The 16,526-nt window shown below is 45.8% G+C and overlaps 1 protein-coding gene across 6 annotated transcripts in view; it reads left to right on the top strand.

Annotated features, from left to right (window-relative positions):
- The window catches only part of Myt1 (myelin transcription factor 1), a 61,947-nt gene that overhangs the window by 21,335 nt on the left and 24,086 nt on the right, over positions 1-16,526 (top strand). For 3 of the 6 annotated variants that reach the window (XR_009057741.1, XM_057781295.1, XM_057781294.1), the window contains exons 3-11: positions 2,435-2,489; positions 3,633-3,663; positions 6,839-6,901; positions 7,608-7,855; positions 8,974-9,855; positions 11,302-11,436; positions 11,891-11,981; positions 13,028-13,141; positions 14,979-15,193. Coding sequence is in view for 5 of the 6 variants with exons in the window: in XM_057781295.1 (XP_057637278.1) it covers positions 2,435-2,489; positions 3,633-3,663; positions 6,839-6,901; positions 7,608-7,855; positions 8,974-9,855; positions 11,302-11,436; positions 11,891-11,981; positions 13,028-13,141; positions 14,979-15,193 (1,834 nt within the window). In the remaining variant the exon portion in view is untranslated. Of the gene's footprint in view, positions 1-2,434; positions 2,490-3,605; positions 3,664-6,838; positions 6,902-7,607; positions 7,856-8,973; positions 9,856-11,301; positions 11,437-11,890; positions 11,982-13,027; positions 13,142-14,978; positions 15,194-16,526 lie in introns of all 6 variants that reach the window. The other 3 variants (XM_057781299.1, XM_057781298.1, XM_057781296.1) reach the window with 2 other exon arrangements.

Here is a 16,526-nt window from a genome sequence, read left to right as displayed (position 1 = left end):
GCAGATGTTGCTTGTGGAAAAGATACTAGGTCTCACAGTGAGCAAGATTATGTATCTCAACAAAGGGACCCTTTTACCCTCAAAGCAAGAGTCCATTGAGTTATGTGTGGGTTGTGCAAAAACTGGAAGTCCTGTTTGTTTATGCTTGGAAGAAATAAAAGGTTTTTAAAAAATAAAGCATGGGAAAATAGAAGCACCTCACTACCTTCATATCAGCGATTTGCCCCCATAGGCAGGGACCACCCCTGTATGGAGCAGGCAGGAGGTCTAGGGGTCTGCTGCCAGGCCAAATATCAGTGAGTCTGGGCAGTGCTGGACACAGTGCTTCCCTGAGCATGATAGCCTAATGAGTAAGGGTAAGCCTCTAGGTAAGAGGTTTGTCTTCTGTAGTGCTTTGTAAATGAAAGCATGTGAATTGCCCACATATTTTGCCAGATGCCTCTACAGCAGCTACCACTGTCAGTTTCCAAAAATGAGAGGAAAATCGTCCCTTTGCATTGAGTTCACAAGTCATCTAGAGTCTGTAAACACATTTTCATCATATTAAAGAGCTTGGATTTCTCTCCTACAAGTTCAGGAGTTTCTCTCCTAAAATCAAAACTATGCACACTAAAGAGAACTTCTTATACATTGAATATTTGATGCAAGTAAACTGCAAAGAGAAGGTGCTCAGGACAATGAATGCCACAGCTGTTAGCTTCATCAATGGGAGCTCACAGTTTGCAAGCAATGCCCATTACACATCCCTGTAACCCTCTCTATTCTTTGCCCTTTGAATAATTTATCCGCAGGAAATCCAAATTGCCAAGGCATACTTTAATCTAGCAGAATGCCTGCCAATTTCCTTGGGAAAACTGACACAAAAAGCTATAGATTACATTTCAGCTGAACACAGGCATGGGGCAATCAGATGCATTGTGTGCCCTGCCTCAGAAGGCATTGTGCACAGGCTCAGTGCAATCGACATTTGAGGGCTCCTAGATGTAATGTCGTCCCTTTGACACCTGCTCCTCTCTTTACTTTAAATGTGAGCAATTGGTCCATAGGGAGCCTCTGCTTTAAAAATAGAAATTATAGAAATTGTCTCTGTTCTATGGGAAGGCTATAATAAACACATGACTTATAGCATTGTGCTCCACAGCCTGGAGCTGTCAGGTTGCATAGATTACCCTGGTTTTAATTTTTTTTTCCTGGTTTTAATTTTTATTCTTCAACAAATTACATAAAACACTGTATGCTAGGCTACTTTATAGAAAAGTTCACTTGTGACTTTCATCTGCCAACTGAGAAATTCTATTTTCTTTCTTTCTAGTTGGTAAGGTAAAGGTTTGCCTTTTGCCATCCCCTTCCTTCTGCAATCTCATTGTATGTATCTCATTTGCTTGCTTTCCCCCTTTGCCAAACCACTCAACAGAGTTTTGTTGTCCTGGTGGTATCTATGGTCTGGGACGGATGTTGATTTGCCTCTTATTTTTCCTGACCATGGGGACAGGTAGAGAAGCCTGGACTGCCACTGTTCTGCTTGGGTGCACGCCTGCCCCTCCCTGTCCTGCTCTCTGTAAGAAGATTGTTTCCCAAATCACAGAGCTTGCCAGTATTTTATCTGTTCTTTCAGATTTGTTATGGTGACACAGATGAGGGTCACCTGGGAACCTCATCCTCAGTAAGCTCTATCTATGGCTGTCATCTTCATATTGGCTCTTCCCTGGTTTTCTCAAAGGACCATGTTGTGGGAAGCAGCCCTATAGAGGCTTCTCTAGGTGAGTGAAGGTTTTAATGAACTTGGAAGTCCTTAGCAGGCCAGAGGATGTGCAGACCAGTGTTGCTCAGGCTACCAGTATCTACCCATATGACCCTAGTATATTAGTAACATGAAAACTTATGCCCAGTAAGAAGGAAATGTCCATAGAAGCCAGGCCCTGTACTACGCTAATTTGATCCAGTTCTGTCTTAGTTAGCAACATGCTCTGTACCTCAGTACCTGCCTGACAAGGTGAGCAGTGGATGTTACTCCCTGTGCCAGGAGCCCCTTGTATTATAAAAAAAAAGCTATATACACGAGGCTGTGACTTTTTTTTTTTTAGTGGTGAAAATATGTATATTAAATTTCATATGTATGCACATGGGGAGGCCATCACTACAGAAGGAGGCTGTGACTTTTGTGGGCAGATAGAAACCTGAAACAGTGTGGATGGAGCACTATGAGGGACTAGGAAATATGATGAAATATCATTGAGCCTGATGGTCTCTACCCAGCAGAACCACCAACATTATCCCAACTTGCTTCTTTGGTTCCTTTCTTGTCATTCACAGATAATCTTCCGGCCATCATCAAAGCTTGAGTCAGAAAACGGCCAGATATTCCTGATGGTTCTAGACATGGCAGGTGCCGGCTCTGGCTCTTCTTAACATTGTGGTTGTTTTTTCTTTGCAGATGAGCTTAGAAAATGATGACAAGCGAGCCCGCACACGGTCCAAGACCCTCAGAGGTAAGTGCCAACTCAGTCTGGCCTGGTCCCCATCCTTGGCAGCTGCCCTCTCTGAAACTGTTGATATCATTGTACAACAGTTTTCCTCAGTAGTGCACATCCCACCATAAATGCTCACTCTGGGCACCTGGGACTTTCGGGCTCTTCAGCTGTTTCCGGTGCAGTATTTAAGGGTTTTCTGAAGTCCCTTTCAGCTCATACAGACTTTCCTCAGGCACAAATGTGAGGACAAGTACAGTTCTATGGGAGTGGAAACAGCAGAGTTTAGTCAAGAGCCTGCTTAGTTTGGAAAGGAAAGGCCTCTGGTCTTTGACCAGTATCCTCTTCCCCAGAGATCACTGTTGGTGCTATTGGGGATTTGAAGGCTGTTGGGTAGACTTAACGGTGGGTGGAGGGGAGGGCCAAGGACTTGTTTATTCTATTAAGACAGGTGGTGGTGGTGCATACCTTAATCCCAGCACTTGGAAGGTAGAGGCAGAGGCAGGATCTCTGTGAGTTCAAGGCCAGCCAGGTCTATCAAGAGCTGTTACACAGAGAAACCCTGCCTTGAAAAAAGCTGAAACAAGCCAAAACAGACAACAAACAAGCAAACAACAACAACAAAAGAGACTGAGCCTTGCTGTTTGGTCAACCTCCCAACCCCCAACTCTCTCACTTGGAACTTCCTGTTGAACCCAACAGGATTACATCACAGAGTATCCAGGAGCTTTGAGTATATAGAGCTGCCTATTCTGGTTGGATCTATGCACATCTTGTAGCTAGTGCCCATCATTGTGGCCAGCCATGTTTCTAATGGTACTGGTCTTTATCCAACTTGATCTGGTAGTTAATATATCCCGCTAGAAACTGACATCTATCTTCAATTAAAGAGCGATAACACCCTGGGCCCGAGGGTGGAGAGACAGAGAGACTATCAGGTCTTGTGTGTGTGTGTGTGTGTGTGTGTGTGTGTAGGGGTCCTAGAGCAAGCACTTTGCTGAGGGGGCAGCTCTCTCCACTGACCTCAGGACATCTTCTTGTAGGTCGGAAAAGGGTGGGCATCTTGTCCTTGGGAAGATCTCAGTCGTTTCATTCAGCTTATATGTTTAGGAAAATGTGCTTCTAAAAATCTCTTAGGTGTGTGCATTCTGTTTCTCTAACCAGGACCCCCAGAAACCACAGGGGCAGACCTCAGGTAAGAAAGTAGTTCTGTTTGCAAGATCATTACACACCATCTGCTGGCATGTAACCTTGGAGCTGTTATAAATTTTCCCACAAACTCCTGTTTTCTCTGAGGAAACAGCTTCTCTCTGTGATATATCTTATCTGCATCCAACTGGGCTCTTCTTCAGCTCCACCTTGGACCTACCACAGGTGACCCTCACACTGTTCTCCACTAGAATTTAGACTATCAACATGGTCCTCAAAACCAGCAACAAGGTGCTTTTGGTGATTTTTGCAGACAGTGTCATTTATTTGTTTATCTACATGTTTGCTGTCCACAGTACCATGGTTTGAGAGAAGAATATCATGTATGTGCAAATCATGTAAAGTCATTTGAATGCAGCCCTGTATGTGGGAATTTTCATAGAGGATGTATTTATGCCTCTTTGGCTCAGAATTCCTAAGCTTGCAGCACTCTCATCCCTGGCCTACCGCATAGTTTAGGCAGAGTTCTTAGAAGGACATTTGTTGTCTGGGAGGCTTAAGGATGGGTGTTATGAGGTTTTCTGAGGAACTTGGACTAGAATGAACAAGATCCAGAGAGGTCTCTTGCACTCTATTAAGTTTTCCTGTGTCCTGAATTTAGCACTAGTTCTTAGGATAAGAACTATATTTAATGGTTTTCCTTCAGCATTCTTGGAGGAAATAACATATACTCCAGCTTGTATTTTTGTGGAGTTCAGCATCCATTACAGGGCATCAGAGAGGTTCTCCTGAGAAGGCAGCTGGAAGAGGGCTGAGATCAATAGCTTAGAGACATATCAGTGGGCTTGTTAGGGTTGTACTAACGTACCCTGCAACTCAACCTTTATTTATGTGGGGTCCTTCCTCTTTGAACCAGTTCTTGCCCAGAGGACAGGTGAGTACAAGACTCCTAACCCTCACGGTTGGGGAAGGAGTCAAGTCCTTTAAAAGGGGAGTAGTTAGAGCATGGTGCTCCAATCTGGGATTTAGATTGTCTCCAAAATTGGGTTCCTAGATGTCTGTGACTTGTGTTTGGACCCTTTAGAGCTGCATCTAAAATACCTATTGAAAGGTAGCCATCAGTCAGCCCTCGGCTCCTCACCTGTTCCATCTCCTTGTGTCTCTGATCCTGGCTTTATTTACATAGGATCCAAGACCAGACTTTGGGGTTTAGGGACTTTGCCTTTGAGTGCTTATGAGCACACACAAGCATCTATGTCTGCCTGTGAACTGCTATGATTGCCTAAGAGCACATATGAACACTTATGACTGTGTAAGGACACATGGGCATTAAGTGTCAGAGGAAGGATCACTTTGACTTTGGCTTTTCTCCTACTGTGTAGAGGACTCAGGAGGCCTGGAGTCGTTATCAATAACTTAACTTCTGCCTAGCCCTAGGAGTTAAAATGCATTAGTAGATGGTAGTGTACATGAATCCTCAGTGTGCTCTAAGTGCTCATCCATGCTCATAGATGGTCAAAGATTCTCACATATTCTTATAAGGGGGCATTGATGCTAATGTATACTCCTGGGTGCTCTTGCGTGCTCACAGATTACCCTGGGAGACTCAAGACTGGTGGATGCTTCCATTACAGTGTCTGGAGGTCCTGGCTGGATCTCATCTGCTTGATGTTTCCTGTTTCTATGCCTAAGGAGTTTCTAGTTCTGTTCAGATGGGCTTGCCAGCTTCATGTACTTGGGCTCAGAGTTGGGTGGGATGGTGCAGGCCCACCTGGCTGGGGACCTTTTCTGTACTTTTCTGAGTTGGGTACCAGAGTACCTTGGAGCAAGTGGGACAGGGACAGTGCCAGTGTCCCACAGGCCTACACAGCAGCTGTTGCCCAATTACCTGTTTAACTAAGTGATTAATTGCCTAATTGGGACCTCAGCTTCAGATCCCAGCACAAGAAATTGTTTGTGAAAATTCTTAAAGATAGTTCTTAAGAAAGCGAAAGCAGACGTGAGCTGGTTTTTTACAATAGGTTGGTCAGGTGCAGCAATAATTTCACATCTGGAAAATAAAATACCTTCTGCTTTTTCCTCCTGGAAACTATCAGGGCTATCCAGACAGAGGTGGATACCCTTCCATAGGTCCCAAGAGCCACTCCCTATCTGCCTCCTTTTGAAGACTTTGGGAAGATGCGCCACATTTTAGGAGAACCAATACTGTCTCTAGATAAGAACTCTGGTCCACAATAGCAATTCTGTTAGAAATGTGTAGTCTCCACTTTGGGACAGGTTCTGCTCCCCCACAAAGGGCTGAGGTCTTAAACATTCCCCCACATGGCCTCACGGACCATCTTTCTGGTCTACAGAACCATGAATTAGAAGTGGCTTCTTGTACCCACAGAACCCTGAGCTGTGGTGGACCCTCATCTCTTGTACCACATGGGGTATTTGCCCCTATAGCTGTTGTAACCTGAGTTTTCCTGTGGGCCTCTTGGCTGGGTTGTGTGGTCTGTGTTAATGCTCATGTTTAGAAGTTTACATTGGTTTGGTAATATGAATGGCTGGAGGTGAGGAACTCCAGAAGTTCTCACTTCTGTCCTCTTGTACTTACCATTCTGGAATGGGGCAGGGCCTGTCCTTCTCAGTACAGACAACAAGTTTTCTACCACGTAGGATGGGCATCTATTAGAACATTAGCCCCCTGACTTCCTTTCCTACGTGGAGACAGAGACCTACACCAGGCAGTGGGTACTAGAGCAGGGTCACTCCTACAAGCTGTGGCTCTGGTTTGGGCCACACAGTCTCCTTTCTCACTGGCAGCCCCAGTCCAGCTTGGTAAAAAGGGAATACAAACTATAGGTCTGGATGCCAAGGCATGCGCACCAGTGATGAACATGGAGAAGTCCAAATTCCGTGCTGTGAACTTGGGCCAGACAAGCCATGAGAGAGGGGTACTTGTATCCCAAGTCTCCTGAATGCTGGTGGAAGTTGGTGGAAGGTCTGCGATGGGAAAATAAACTCATCCAATAGATGCTTGAATCTTATATGTACAGATATTTAATTAAACACATTCATAAAGTTCTAACTATTCATTTGTTCAAATGGGCTGAGTTATTTCATTAATTTTTACTAAACTGCCATCTTGGGATGAACCATTTGGAGAGCCTTTCTTGCTCTTGAGGGTGAGACCCAGGTTTTAATACCTAAGGTGATCTCTCCTACTTTCCCTCCAGCTGTCCTACCCCAGGGTGTACTGGTTCAGGACATGTTCGGGGAAAGTACTCCAGACATCGAAGGTAAGAGATCCACCAGTAGCCTCAAAGGTCCCCAGGAAGGAGGTTTGGGGTTCTCTTCCCAAATCTGGGTTCTTTTGTGGATTAAAAACTTTTTGTTTTGTCTGTGACTGCTGAGGCCAGGCTGATCTGACCCTTCTAAGCTCTAGTGTCCTCCCACTGGTCTGTGTTCCTGTGGTGCCTTCACTGAGGTGAGCCTGGCCAGGATTGTGCCATGAGGGGTGGTAGATTACCTGTCCTTGGCACCTTTGTTTTTCCAAAGGGGCTACTTCAGGACTTGGGTATATCTGTATGGCAGAGCTGAAAGCAGGACTTGTGCACATAGAGAGATAGCATAAGCAACATCTGTCACTATAGTCATTCCCTGTGATCAGCTAGGTTTCCAAGGGAACATTCCTGGATGGGTATAAGTGTGGAGGGCTGAAGGTGGAAGCTTGGGGGTACATGTGGAATGGTGATTTTGTCTAAGGAATGGAATCGAGAGTAGCAGTCTAGGCCGGTGGGGCCTAAGTCCTCATTCCATCTGTGGACTTGGCTCACTGTAATATACTTTAAAACACAAACACTTTATTAGATGTAAAAATTTATATACATTAGCATTTGAGGCTTCCATCTGAGAATGGCTATAGAAAGAGGGACCCCTAGAATGTTCTCCTGAATGTCTCAGTGAACTGGCCTGGCTCTTGGCATCACCAATTTTCCCTTTCAGCTTACAGAGTTGCCCTCTGGCCAAGAAGAGAAAACTGGAGGATGCTGAGGCTGAGCACCTGGTATCCAAAAGGAAGTCACACCCTCTGAGGCTGGCTCTGGATGAAGGCTACCAAATGGACAGTGATGGCAGTGAGGATGCCGAGGTGAAGGACGCCTCTGTTTCGGATGAATCAGAAGGACCCCTGGAGGAGGCGGAGGCTGAGATGTCAGGACAGGAGGAGATTCATCACCCCCAGCCAGCTGAAGGTACTATGTTGCTCTTTCTCTTTTGAATAAAGGCTGCTTAGTGTGGCCCTGGAGAATCGCAGCCTGCGGCGGGAGGGGGTAGGGGGGAGCTCAACTCAGTGCAGAAAGCTGTCTTGAGAACAAGGAATGTCTTGTCCTGACAAGTGCAGCTTCCTGGAAAAGGGGCCTGCCCAGGATGGGTATGTGGGTGTGGGGCAGTGTAGTGTGTGTGAACACTGTGAGCAGGGGAGTGATGGGAAGGTGGATCTGGCACTCCCATGAACTCTCAAAAGTTTAATTCTGAGGCATGTCTCCATGTGTGTGAGAAATAAAGACAGATAATACATGCTGTGTCTCTGTCTGTGAGAGGCTCTTAGAGCCCACACTGCCTGGCCCCTGAGAGCTGACTGACTGGATTAGATTTAGTTTGGATTTGCAAGGGCAGGTACTGAGGAAATACTTTAGCTTACGATAAATCACTCTGAAGGAGGGTTTCTCTCAGAAGCCAAGAGAGCAAAGGAGGCAGCTGAGGGTCCTGTGTCTTCCCAAGCTCCTAGAATCAACTGACTTTAAACCACTGAGACAGAGTATTCCAATATTTTTGAAGCAATCCATAGTAAGCCCTCATTGGCTTCCTTTATGGGACTCAAGTGAGTGCATGGGCCATGGAATCAAGTGAGTTTGTGTTCCAGGCAAAAAAGACCCCCAGCTCACCTGCTTCTTGGGATACTATATGACAATGCTGGCTCTTATTGTTGCTAAGAATACTGGTTCACAAGTTCCACAGGACCAGCATGTAGAGAAGATCTGTTACTATGTTTAAAAGATTTAAATTAATTTCCTTTAAAAATATGTGATTTTTCAATTATGAAATGACTTTTCATCTGATTTTACTCTTTAAGTTCCATTTTATAAAATGAAGATCTATCTGATTTAAGAAAATAAATGATAGAAGAGGAACATGAATTAAAAAAATATTAAAGCAATCTTAAGCTAAATTCATTTCCCCTGATTTTTGGATGCAGGTGGAAGGCTGGCAGGTGGGATAGGTGGAAAGATGACTACTGTTGGGAGCAGAAACCTGGAAACACTCCCCCATGCTCTCTTCTGGCCCTCATGGTGTTTCTTGTTTTACGCAGGAAAAAGCCTCATCAAGTCCCATTTTGGATCCAACTCCACAAGCAGCTCTTCTGGCTTCTCCAAAGGAAGCTACAGCAGCTACCAGGGAATCATCGCAACTTCCCTTCTGAATCTGGGCCGAATTGCTGAAGAGACCCTTGTGCAGGAGGATTCAGTCCCAGTAGCTAAGTTGGGCCCCACTGTTGTTCATCAGCTTCAGGATGAGGCTGCAATGGGGGCCAGCAATGATGAAGCTGTAAAGGACCTCTTTATACAGCCAGAGGATGTGGAGGAGGTCATTGAAGTCACCAGTGAACGTTCCCAAGAGCCATGCCCCCAATCTCTGGAGGATATGGTTAGTGAAGAGTCAAACAAGCAGAAAGGTGTCCTAGGTCATGAGGAGGAGGGAGAGGATGAGGAGGAGGATGAAGAAGAAGAGGAGGAGGAAGAGGAGGAAGGAGAAGAGGTAGAGGAGGAAGAGGAAGAAGAGGAGGAGGAAGAGGAGGAGGAAGAAGAGGAGGAAGAAGCAACTCCAAATGTGATCTTTGGGGAAAACACCCCCCCTACCTCTGCCCAGAAGCCTTCCCCTGAGTTCCGAGGCCCAGAGCTATCCAGTCCCAAGCCTGAGTATTCAGTCATTGTGGAGGTCCGTTCTGATGATGACAAGGATGAAGACTCACATTCCCAGAAGTCAGCAGTCACAGATGAATCAGAGATGTATGACATGATGACCCGTGGGAATCTGGGCCTTCTGGAGCAGGCCATCGCCCTGAAGGCTGAACAGGTGCATGCTGTCTGTGAGCCAGGCTGCCTGCCTGCTGAGCAGGGCCATCTGGGCCCAGGAGAGCCAGGGAAGGTGGCAAAGCCCCTGGATGTGGTGAGGAAGAGCTGCTACAGCAAAGGTAGGCTAAAGTGGCCTGCTCTGATCACCTGCCCTGTCATCCCATTACAAGAGACATAACCTTGACTGAGGGTGAAAATGAAGGCTTGGGAGAAACATAGCTTGAAGCCCTTATTGGCTAGGGTGGGAGGAAAATTGAAAAATATTTGAGGGCAAATAACCTCAGAACTTGGGAAAAGATTGAGGATATAGGCTTATACTGTTTCATGTACGGTGACCTGGAGAGACACATGAGCTGAGATGCATGGGAAGGGGCTAAATAGGAGAAAGCAAGGAAGGCAGGAGGGCTGATAACCCAACTACTGTGCCACTCTGATTGTCCGGTGACAGAACCTGATACTTGATGACTTCAAACCTTGAAAGCTGTTGCTTGAACCCATATTTGATCATCCTGATCACCTTCTCCATGGAGTTAGGACCTTCAAGCTGACTTGAGACACATCTCCCCTGCTCCTCTGAGGTTATGGCCTATTGCTAGTTCTGCACTGTACTTGGATTTCTCTCTGAAGTCTGGGTTTAGGGGCAGAATCACCTAGCTTCTCTGAGTAGTTGATGTTTAGGAGAGGGTATTCAGGCTGGGCTAGTGGAAGTGATTTTGTCTGGATTGATATAAAGGAGAGGCTGGAACCTGAAGTCAGATCTAAGGAGGGACTTTGAGCAAGTGGTATAGCATAGTTACAACACAAGTACCAGATCTGTAGGGCAGGATGGCCATGTGCTTCTTGCTACCCACTCATCTCAAGTGCCTCCTTGGCCCAGAGCAGGTGTATGGAGCTTCTCCCCAGGCACCTTTAGACTATGAAAATATATACATGTTGACATGTGGAGAGATAGACATTAAGATTGTTGGAGTCAGACAGGTATTGGGCACAGGGTTGAGTCCCTCAGGATATCACCACTTCCCTGGATTGGTAGAAATATGACTTCCTACCCATTTGAACGTGGAGAGACTGAGAAGGCCTTCTTTCTTCTGCTGGATATCTGAGCTTGGTTCTGACATCTATCAAAAAGATGCTTCTTTGAGACATCATGAGGACCCTCCATTTCCTTCTGATCTCCACACTTAGTAGCCAACACAGGCCTGTAGGGGTGAGGTTGGCAGCTGAAATCTGGAGTTTAAATTTTTGATCAGATATTTATTAGTGATACAGCTTTGGATAATTTGTGACCTGTGTCATCTTCATCTTGCCAAGCCTCAAGTAGTCCTTTTCTCGGGGGTGTTGATAGATACTTTACTTCAAGGCTTACACAGGGCCTACATCCAGCAACTGTCTATCTTGCTATATGGGGTGGAAAGGGCGCTCCTTGGGCTTTGCAGCAGTTTTTCTAGCACTGCCTCACTGTCAGCCTCTGTCTTTCTTCAATCAGTAAAAGTGGAGACAGGAATTGTCCCTACCTCTCCTTTTCCAGTTTCTTGGCTTTGCATAATCTGTCCTATGTGTTTTAGATCCTTCCAGGGTGGAGAAGCGTGAGATCAAGTGTCCGACACCTGGCTGTGATGGCACTGGGCATGTTACTGGGCTGTATCCTCATCACCGTAGCCTGTCTGGCTGTCCCCACAAGGATAGAATCCCTCCAGAGAGTGAGTAGCTCCATGCAGAGTTATCCCAAGGATTAAAGCTCAGGGTCCTGTGATATAAGACAGGGGACAGTCTGCTCAAGAGTTCACCTTCAGATACCAGCCTGACTCAGAAGACTAAATAAATACATACTGTGGGAGGGATTGTCTGTATTGCTTGAGCTGGGAAGGGGGAGGCTTAGGATGTGGATATCTGTCCTTATTCTTAGGCTAGAAGTAGAATTTATGAAAATTAAGTTCAGAGTTGTGGACCAGAAATTAGAGTCTAGTTTTATCTATGGGAGGCAGGGTCCAAGTGGGAAGGGCATGCTTGACTGCGTTTCATTAGGCGCAGAGTGTTATGGCACCCTACTTAAACAACTGCAGTCTTCACACAGAACTTCTGCACCTTCTTTGAGCTGTTCTCTATTACAGTCATGCCTGCTCTCATTATTTGTTCTCCCTGGTTCTCTTACAGTCTTGGCCATGCATGAAAATGTGCTGAAGTGCCCCACGCCTGGCTGCACGGGCCAAGGCCATGTGAACAGCAACCGCAATACCCACAGAAGGTAGTGAATTGAGCTGGGACATGGTAGGGAATTAGAGCTGGGCCTGAGCATATGTCCGTGCCTGGGCCTCTACCCCTTATCTGGCATGGCCTCTGGACAGCCATATATCTCCCTGCTTTGGCAGGTGGCAGCTGAAGGGGTGGCCATTCACTTGTGTTGCTGCAAGTGCCCTGTGAATGAAGGTGATCATACGAGAAGTCTGATACTGTTGTGATGAGAGAAAGTGGAGACCATGTCTTGCCCATTTTCAGAAAACCTCTGCATAATAGCTCTTGCTCATGGGTGAAAGGAAAAACTTGAACATCAATAGGAATGTCAATGCCCAGAGTTATTTTGAGGGAGTGGTGAGATCAGGTGGACAGGGGGCTTCCAGACTACTGTCCAGATCTACTTGTTGTCTTATCTTATTCAAGAGGGGACAGGCCATGCCACACCAAGAGTGTTTTCAGGCTTGGAAAAGTCTGTCTGGGCCCTAGCAGTTATGTGCTTAGTTGGGAGGAATACCTGGGCTTTAGAGGCCACTTTGTTGGAAAAGAGTCTGTGTTCCTTAGAGATGTGCTGGCCCAGAAGCTGGTAGCTGAGCTCACAGTAGATCCTGGGGAGGGTGAGCATACTCCAGGGCAGTACCTAGGTTGGGGTCTTAGTATAGCCTTTGGTTTCCCTGAGATATCCTACAGAATATGTAGGCATGATTCTAGAATCCAGCCCAGGCACTGGAAAGAGCAGAGGAGAGAGATGAGGAAGAAGAGGGAGAAGGAGAAGAGGGCTGCATTTGGCTACAGTTTGTGGAACTTTAGGGTATATTTCATTTTCTGTGAATTATCCCAAAAGAAATGGCCTGAGAAGTTTGTCCTTTGTGGGGTCAGGACAGATCTGGACAGATAATCTGTCCTGTAAATGACAGGTGTGTTACTGGCTCTGGGCTTTATGTGCCTAGAGATCTTATATCTGAAAGGTGTTGCTCCCAGGATCACATATTTGGCAACCTGGCACAAGCATGTCTTGGAGGAAAAAGGCTCAGATGTCTCTCCTTTTCCTTCCTCTAGTTTGTCTGGGTGTCCCATTGCTGCTGCTGAAAAATTAGCCAAATCTCATGAGAAGCAGCAACTGCAGACAGGAGATCCTCCCAAAAATAACTCCAATTCAGATCGGATCCTCAGGTGGGTGAGATAAGCTACTAAACTGAAGGAGTGTCAGCAGGGACTTCAATGTTAGGGCTTTGTGGTGTGTGTGTGCCTCTTGGCTCACAGGGCACATCTTTTGCACTTAAAGAGCCTCGTTCAAGGTGTAAACAGCTGCCTGACCTTAGCTATTCTAAGACAGCTGATATAGTCAGTGAAACTATTCAGGGTTAGTATGTGAAGATAGCACAGTGCACCAGTTGAGGGCCTCACTATAGGGGGAACACCTAGTTGTCCTTATGTCTCCCCACTTCAGAATGGATCCTATCCTAGGACAGAGGGAAGGAGGGCACAGGACTTGCTCCCCTGAGTGCTGCCTCCTGTGGGTACTAAGCATCTGAGACAACAGCAGACATTGGTGCATGTAGGTGTGTGCATGTCTTTATATATGTACACCCGTATGGAAAAGTTTACACATGAATTCAAGTGCATGTGTGTGCATGCTATCATTAGGGGCCTTCAGAGAGAGCAATCAGAACAAATCTGCTTAGTGACTCTCCATATAGTTAACCTTGGAAATAAGGTTACAAATAAGGTCAGAGGCTTGGGGTCATGTCCTGGATAGCTTGTCTTCAGAAAGTTCTTTGAAGTCAACTATAGTCCCATGCTGGGGCTGGAGGATCATTTGAGTCACTGAGAGTACACTGTCGTCTTTGGTCCTCACTAGCAAGATACACAGCTCTCCATTTTCCTTAAAATGTAGAACTCACAACTCCTTCTCTCGTTCCTTGGATTTTTGTTCCATGTTTCTCTTCTCATACATAGTGTGGGAGACAGGACCATGTACTCAGCAAAGTCTGACTTGGTACTATTGCCACCTTGCAGGACCCCTGACCACAGGCTTCCTTCTTGGCTGCTTTCCTTGGCAGTGCAATACCCTGGTCATTCCCTGGCCCATTCCAGAGGGACCTTCAGTCACAAACCACAGCCTAGGGGTGATAGGGACTTACTTTTCTACTTTGTGGAGTATCTCTGTCCCATCCATAGACACCTTTGACATGGTAGGTTCCAGGTAGCATAGGTGTCTATCTTATTTGTTCTTCCTTCCAGTTTCTTGCCAGTTGCCAGCTAATCCTTTCACCAAAGAGTGACACCAATGTAGAGGTCAAATTAAATGTCTCCTTACTGATATCAGACGGTCTTGCTCTTGCAAGTTCACCAAGAGTTGCTGAGCCCAGTGTCCAGCCTAGGATTCATTCCCCAACAGGGCCCTCCACCAGTGCTCCAATGTGGTCACCACAGGAACATAAGAGTAGTCTTACAGTATCAACCTGCTGGTTCTCTCCTTATGCCATATTTAAGTGTTTGAGGTCCTCACCATCATTCCCAAGTACCACAGATCACTGATGTCATTGCTTATTCTCTACAGGAGCAAGGAGAGTTAGGGCACTTGCTGGAGCTCTCGTCCCCCTTCCATTTCCCCTCCATTCTAAGCTTCCTGTTCAGAAACTCACTTATTGTGTGGTTGAGCTCTTGGAACCTGCTCTTTTACAGTTTGAGGAAAGTTTAGACTTGCTACTTTGACGTATTATTAGCATGAAAACACTCTATTTCTTTTGGGTTCTATTGTTCCCTCCTTGTAGGCAATTATTAACACTGATCATAAGCCTATTTCTGGGGCCCTTCACCCTGGGAGGCAGAATTCTAGCCAAAAATTAGGGGCAGGGTTTTGGGTGTGTGTTGTGTATCTCCCTGTGTTTTCCTTATCACCTGGCTGCATGAAGTCCTGGCTTGGGCACTGGAGGGTGGGGAGAGAGGTGGCGTGGGGTCTCTGGGTCTCAACCTCACAGGCTCTGCATCTCTGTCTCACACCCAGGCCCATGTGCTTTGTGAAGGAGCTGGAGGTTCCTCCTTATGGGAGCTACCGACCCAGTGTGGCTCCCGCCACGCCCAGGGCCAACTTGGCCAAGGAGCTGGAGAAGTTCTCCAAAGTCACCTTTGACTACGCAAGTTTTGATGCTCAGGTTTTTGGCAAACGTATGCTTGCCCCAAAGATTCAGACCAACGAAACCTCACCCAAAGCCTTCCAATGTAAGTCGAGGAGAATTGTTTAATGTCTCCCCTCTCACATTGCTCCTGAGGGACAGTGGGGGAGGAATTATCTTGGGAGTTTGGAGGGACAGGGTGTGGACCTGAGTCCTCACCACTTCTTTACCTGCCCCAATGGGCCAGTTGTGGCATCCTTAGGGCCTACATCTTACTTCTCCATGTTTACACTGAACCTTTATGTGTTTCCTAATTATTTATGAAGAAAATCATGGGTCTGTTATGGGTGTATGTGGCCAGAGACTTGAGAATGACTTCACTAATGTGATCTGCCCTAGGGTGTCCACTTCCAGCAATACCTCTAAGGAGGGTCCAACAGAATAGGGTGGTAATGTGCCAAGAAGTTTCTTGGTTGATTAGGGACCATCTTACTGGAAATGGCATTGTCTGTGACATTAGCCACACATTTCAAGGTCAGTTTTATTGAAAAAAGTAGTTTCTGGAAATATTCTAGAACAATCATCCCTGCCTTTTCTTGCCACTTACCACACTTCTTTGTGGTTAACCTTGGAAATGCATGAAAGATAGAAAAGTACCCTGTGCCCTAGAGGGATCCTGACTTTTCCCAGTTGATCTTGTCAAATCCACAGACAGCAGGAACAAGTTTCCAAGTTATTAGGATTACAGTTCTTAGAGTTAGTGGCCCTTGGGATGAGTTTTTTCTAGACTCCAGCAGACTCTGCTGGCCATGCTCAAGTGTCTCAAAGCACACCCACTTGCTTAGAAGCTGTGATGGCATTGTTGGGCAGGGGCTCAAAATGAGTTTTCCATCTGGAAATACCAGTGATTTCTTGGTTACTCACAATATCCTTTCTGAGAATGATTTTAAAGCTACAGCGCAATTGATTATTAGGAAAGATAACACTATACCTTCATTTATGCTATCCTACTTATGCCTTGTTGCTCTATTAAGGTAGCAAAAATTATTAGGAACATAAAGTCACCAAAAGTGTAGCAGCATCTTATGATATGATGGGACAAAATTTTCCGTGTGTATGGTATTCCAAATATGTATCCTATCTACAGAATTATTTAGCCTCTAAGTATTTGTTGATGGACAAGATATATGCTTGTTTGAAATTACCAAGTCTGTTGAGTATATTTCTAGAATTTTATTATTTCTGCCCAAACTTTCTTTTATCATATCAGAAATGAGATTCCTTTTTAGTCCTGGAGACAAGAGCAGTAGGAAGAGTGTGTGATGATATGAGAACGCTATGCCTTGACTCCTAGCTCTCTCCCCACTTATTGCTGCCTCTGTCTAAGTCTGTGCAGTCTGGGCTGTTCCCTTTTAGCTTTCAACCTTTACCCAAATTAC

Source organism: Chionomys nivalis, chromosome 9, assembly GCF_950005125.1.
Source record: "Chionomys nivalis chromosome 9, mChiNiv1.1, whole genome shotgun sequence".
NCBI classification, from domain to species: domain Eukaryota; kingdom Metazoa; phylum Chordata; class Mammalia; order Rodentia; family Cricetidae; genus Chionomys; species Chionomys nivalis.
Note: the sequence above shows the minus strand (reverse complement) of the source record. Positions and strands in the feature narration are given on the sequence as shown.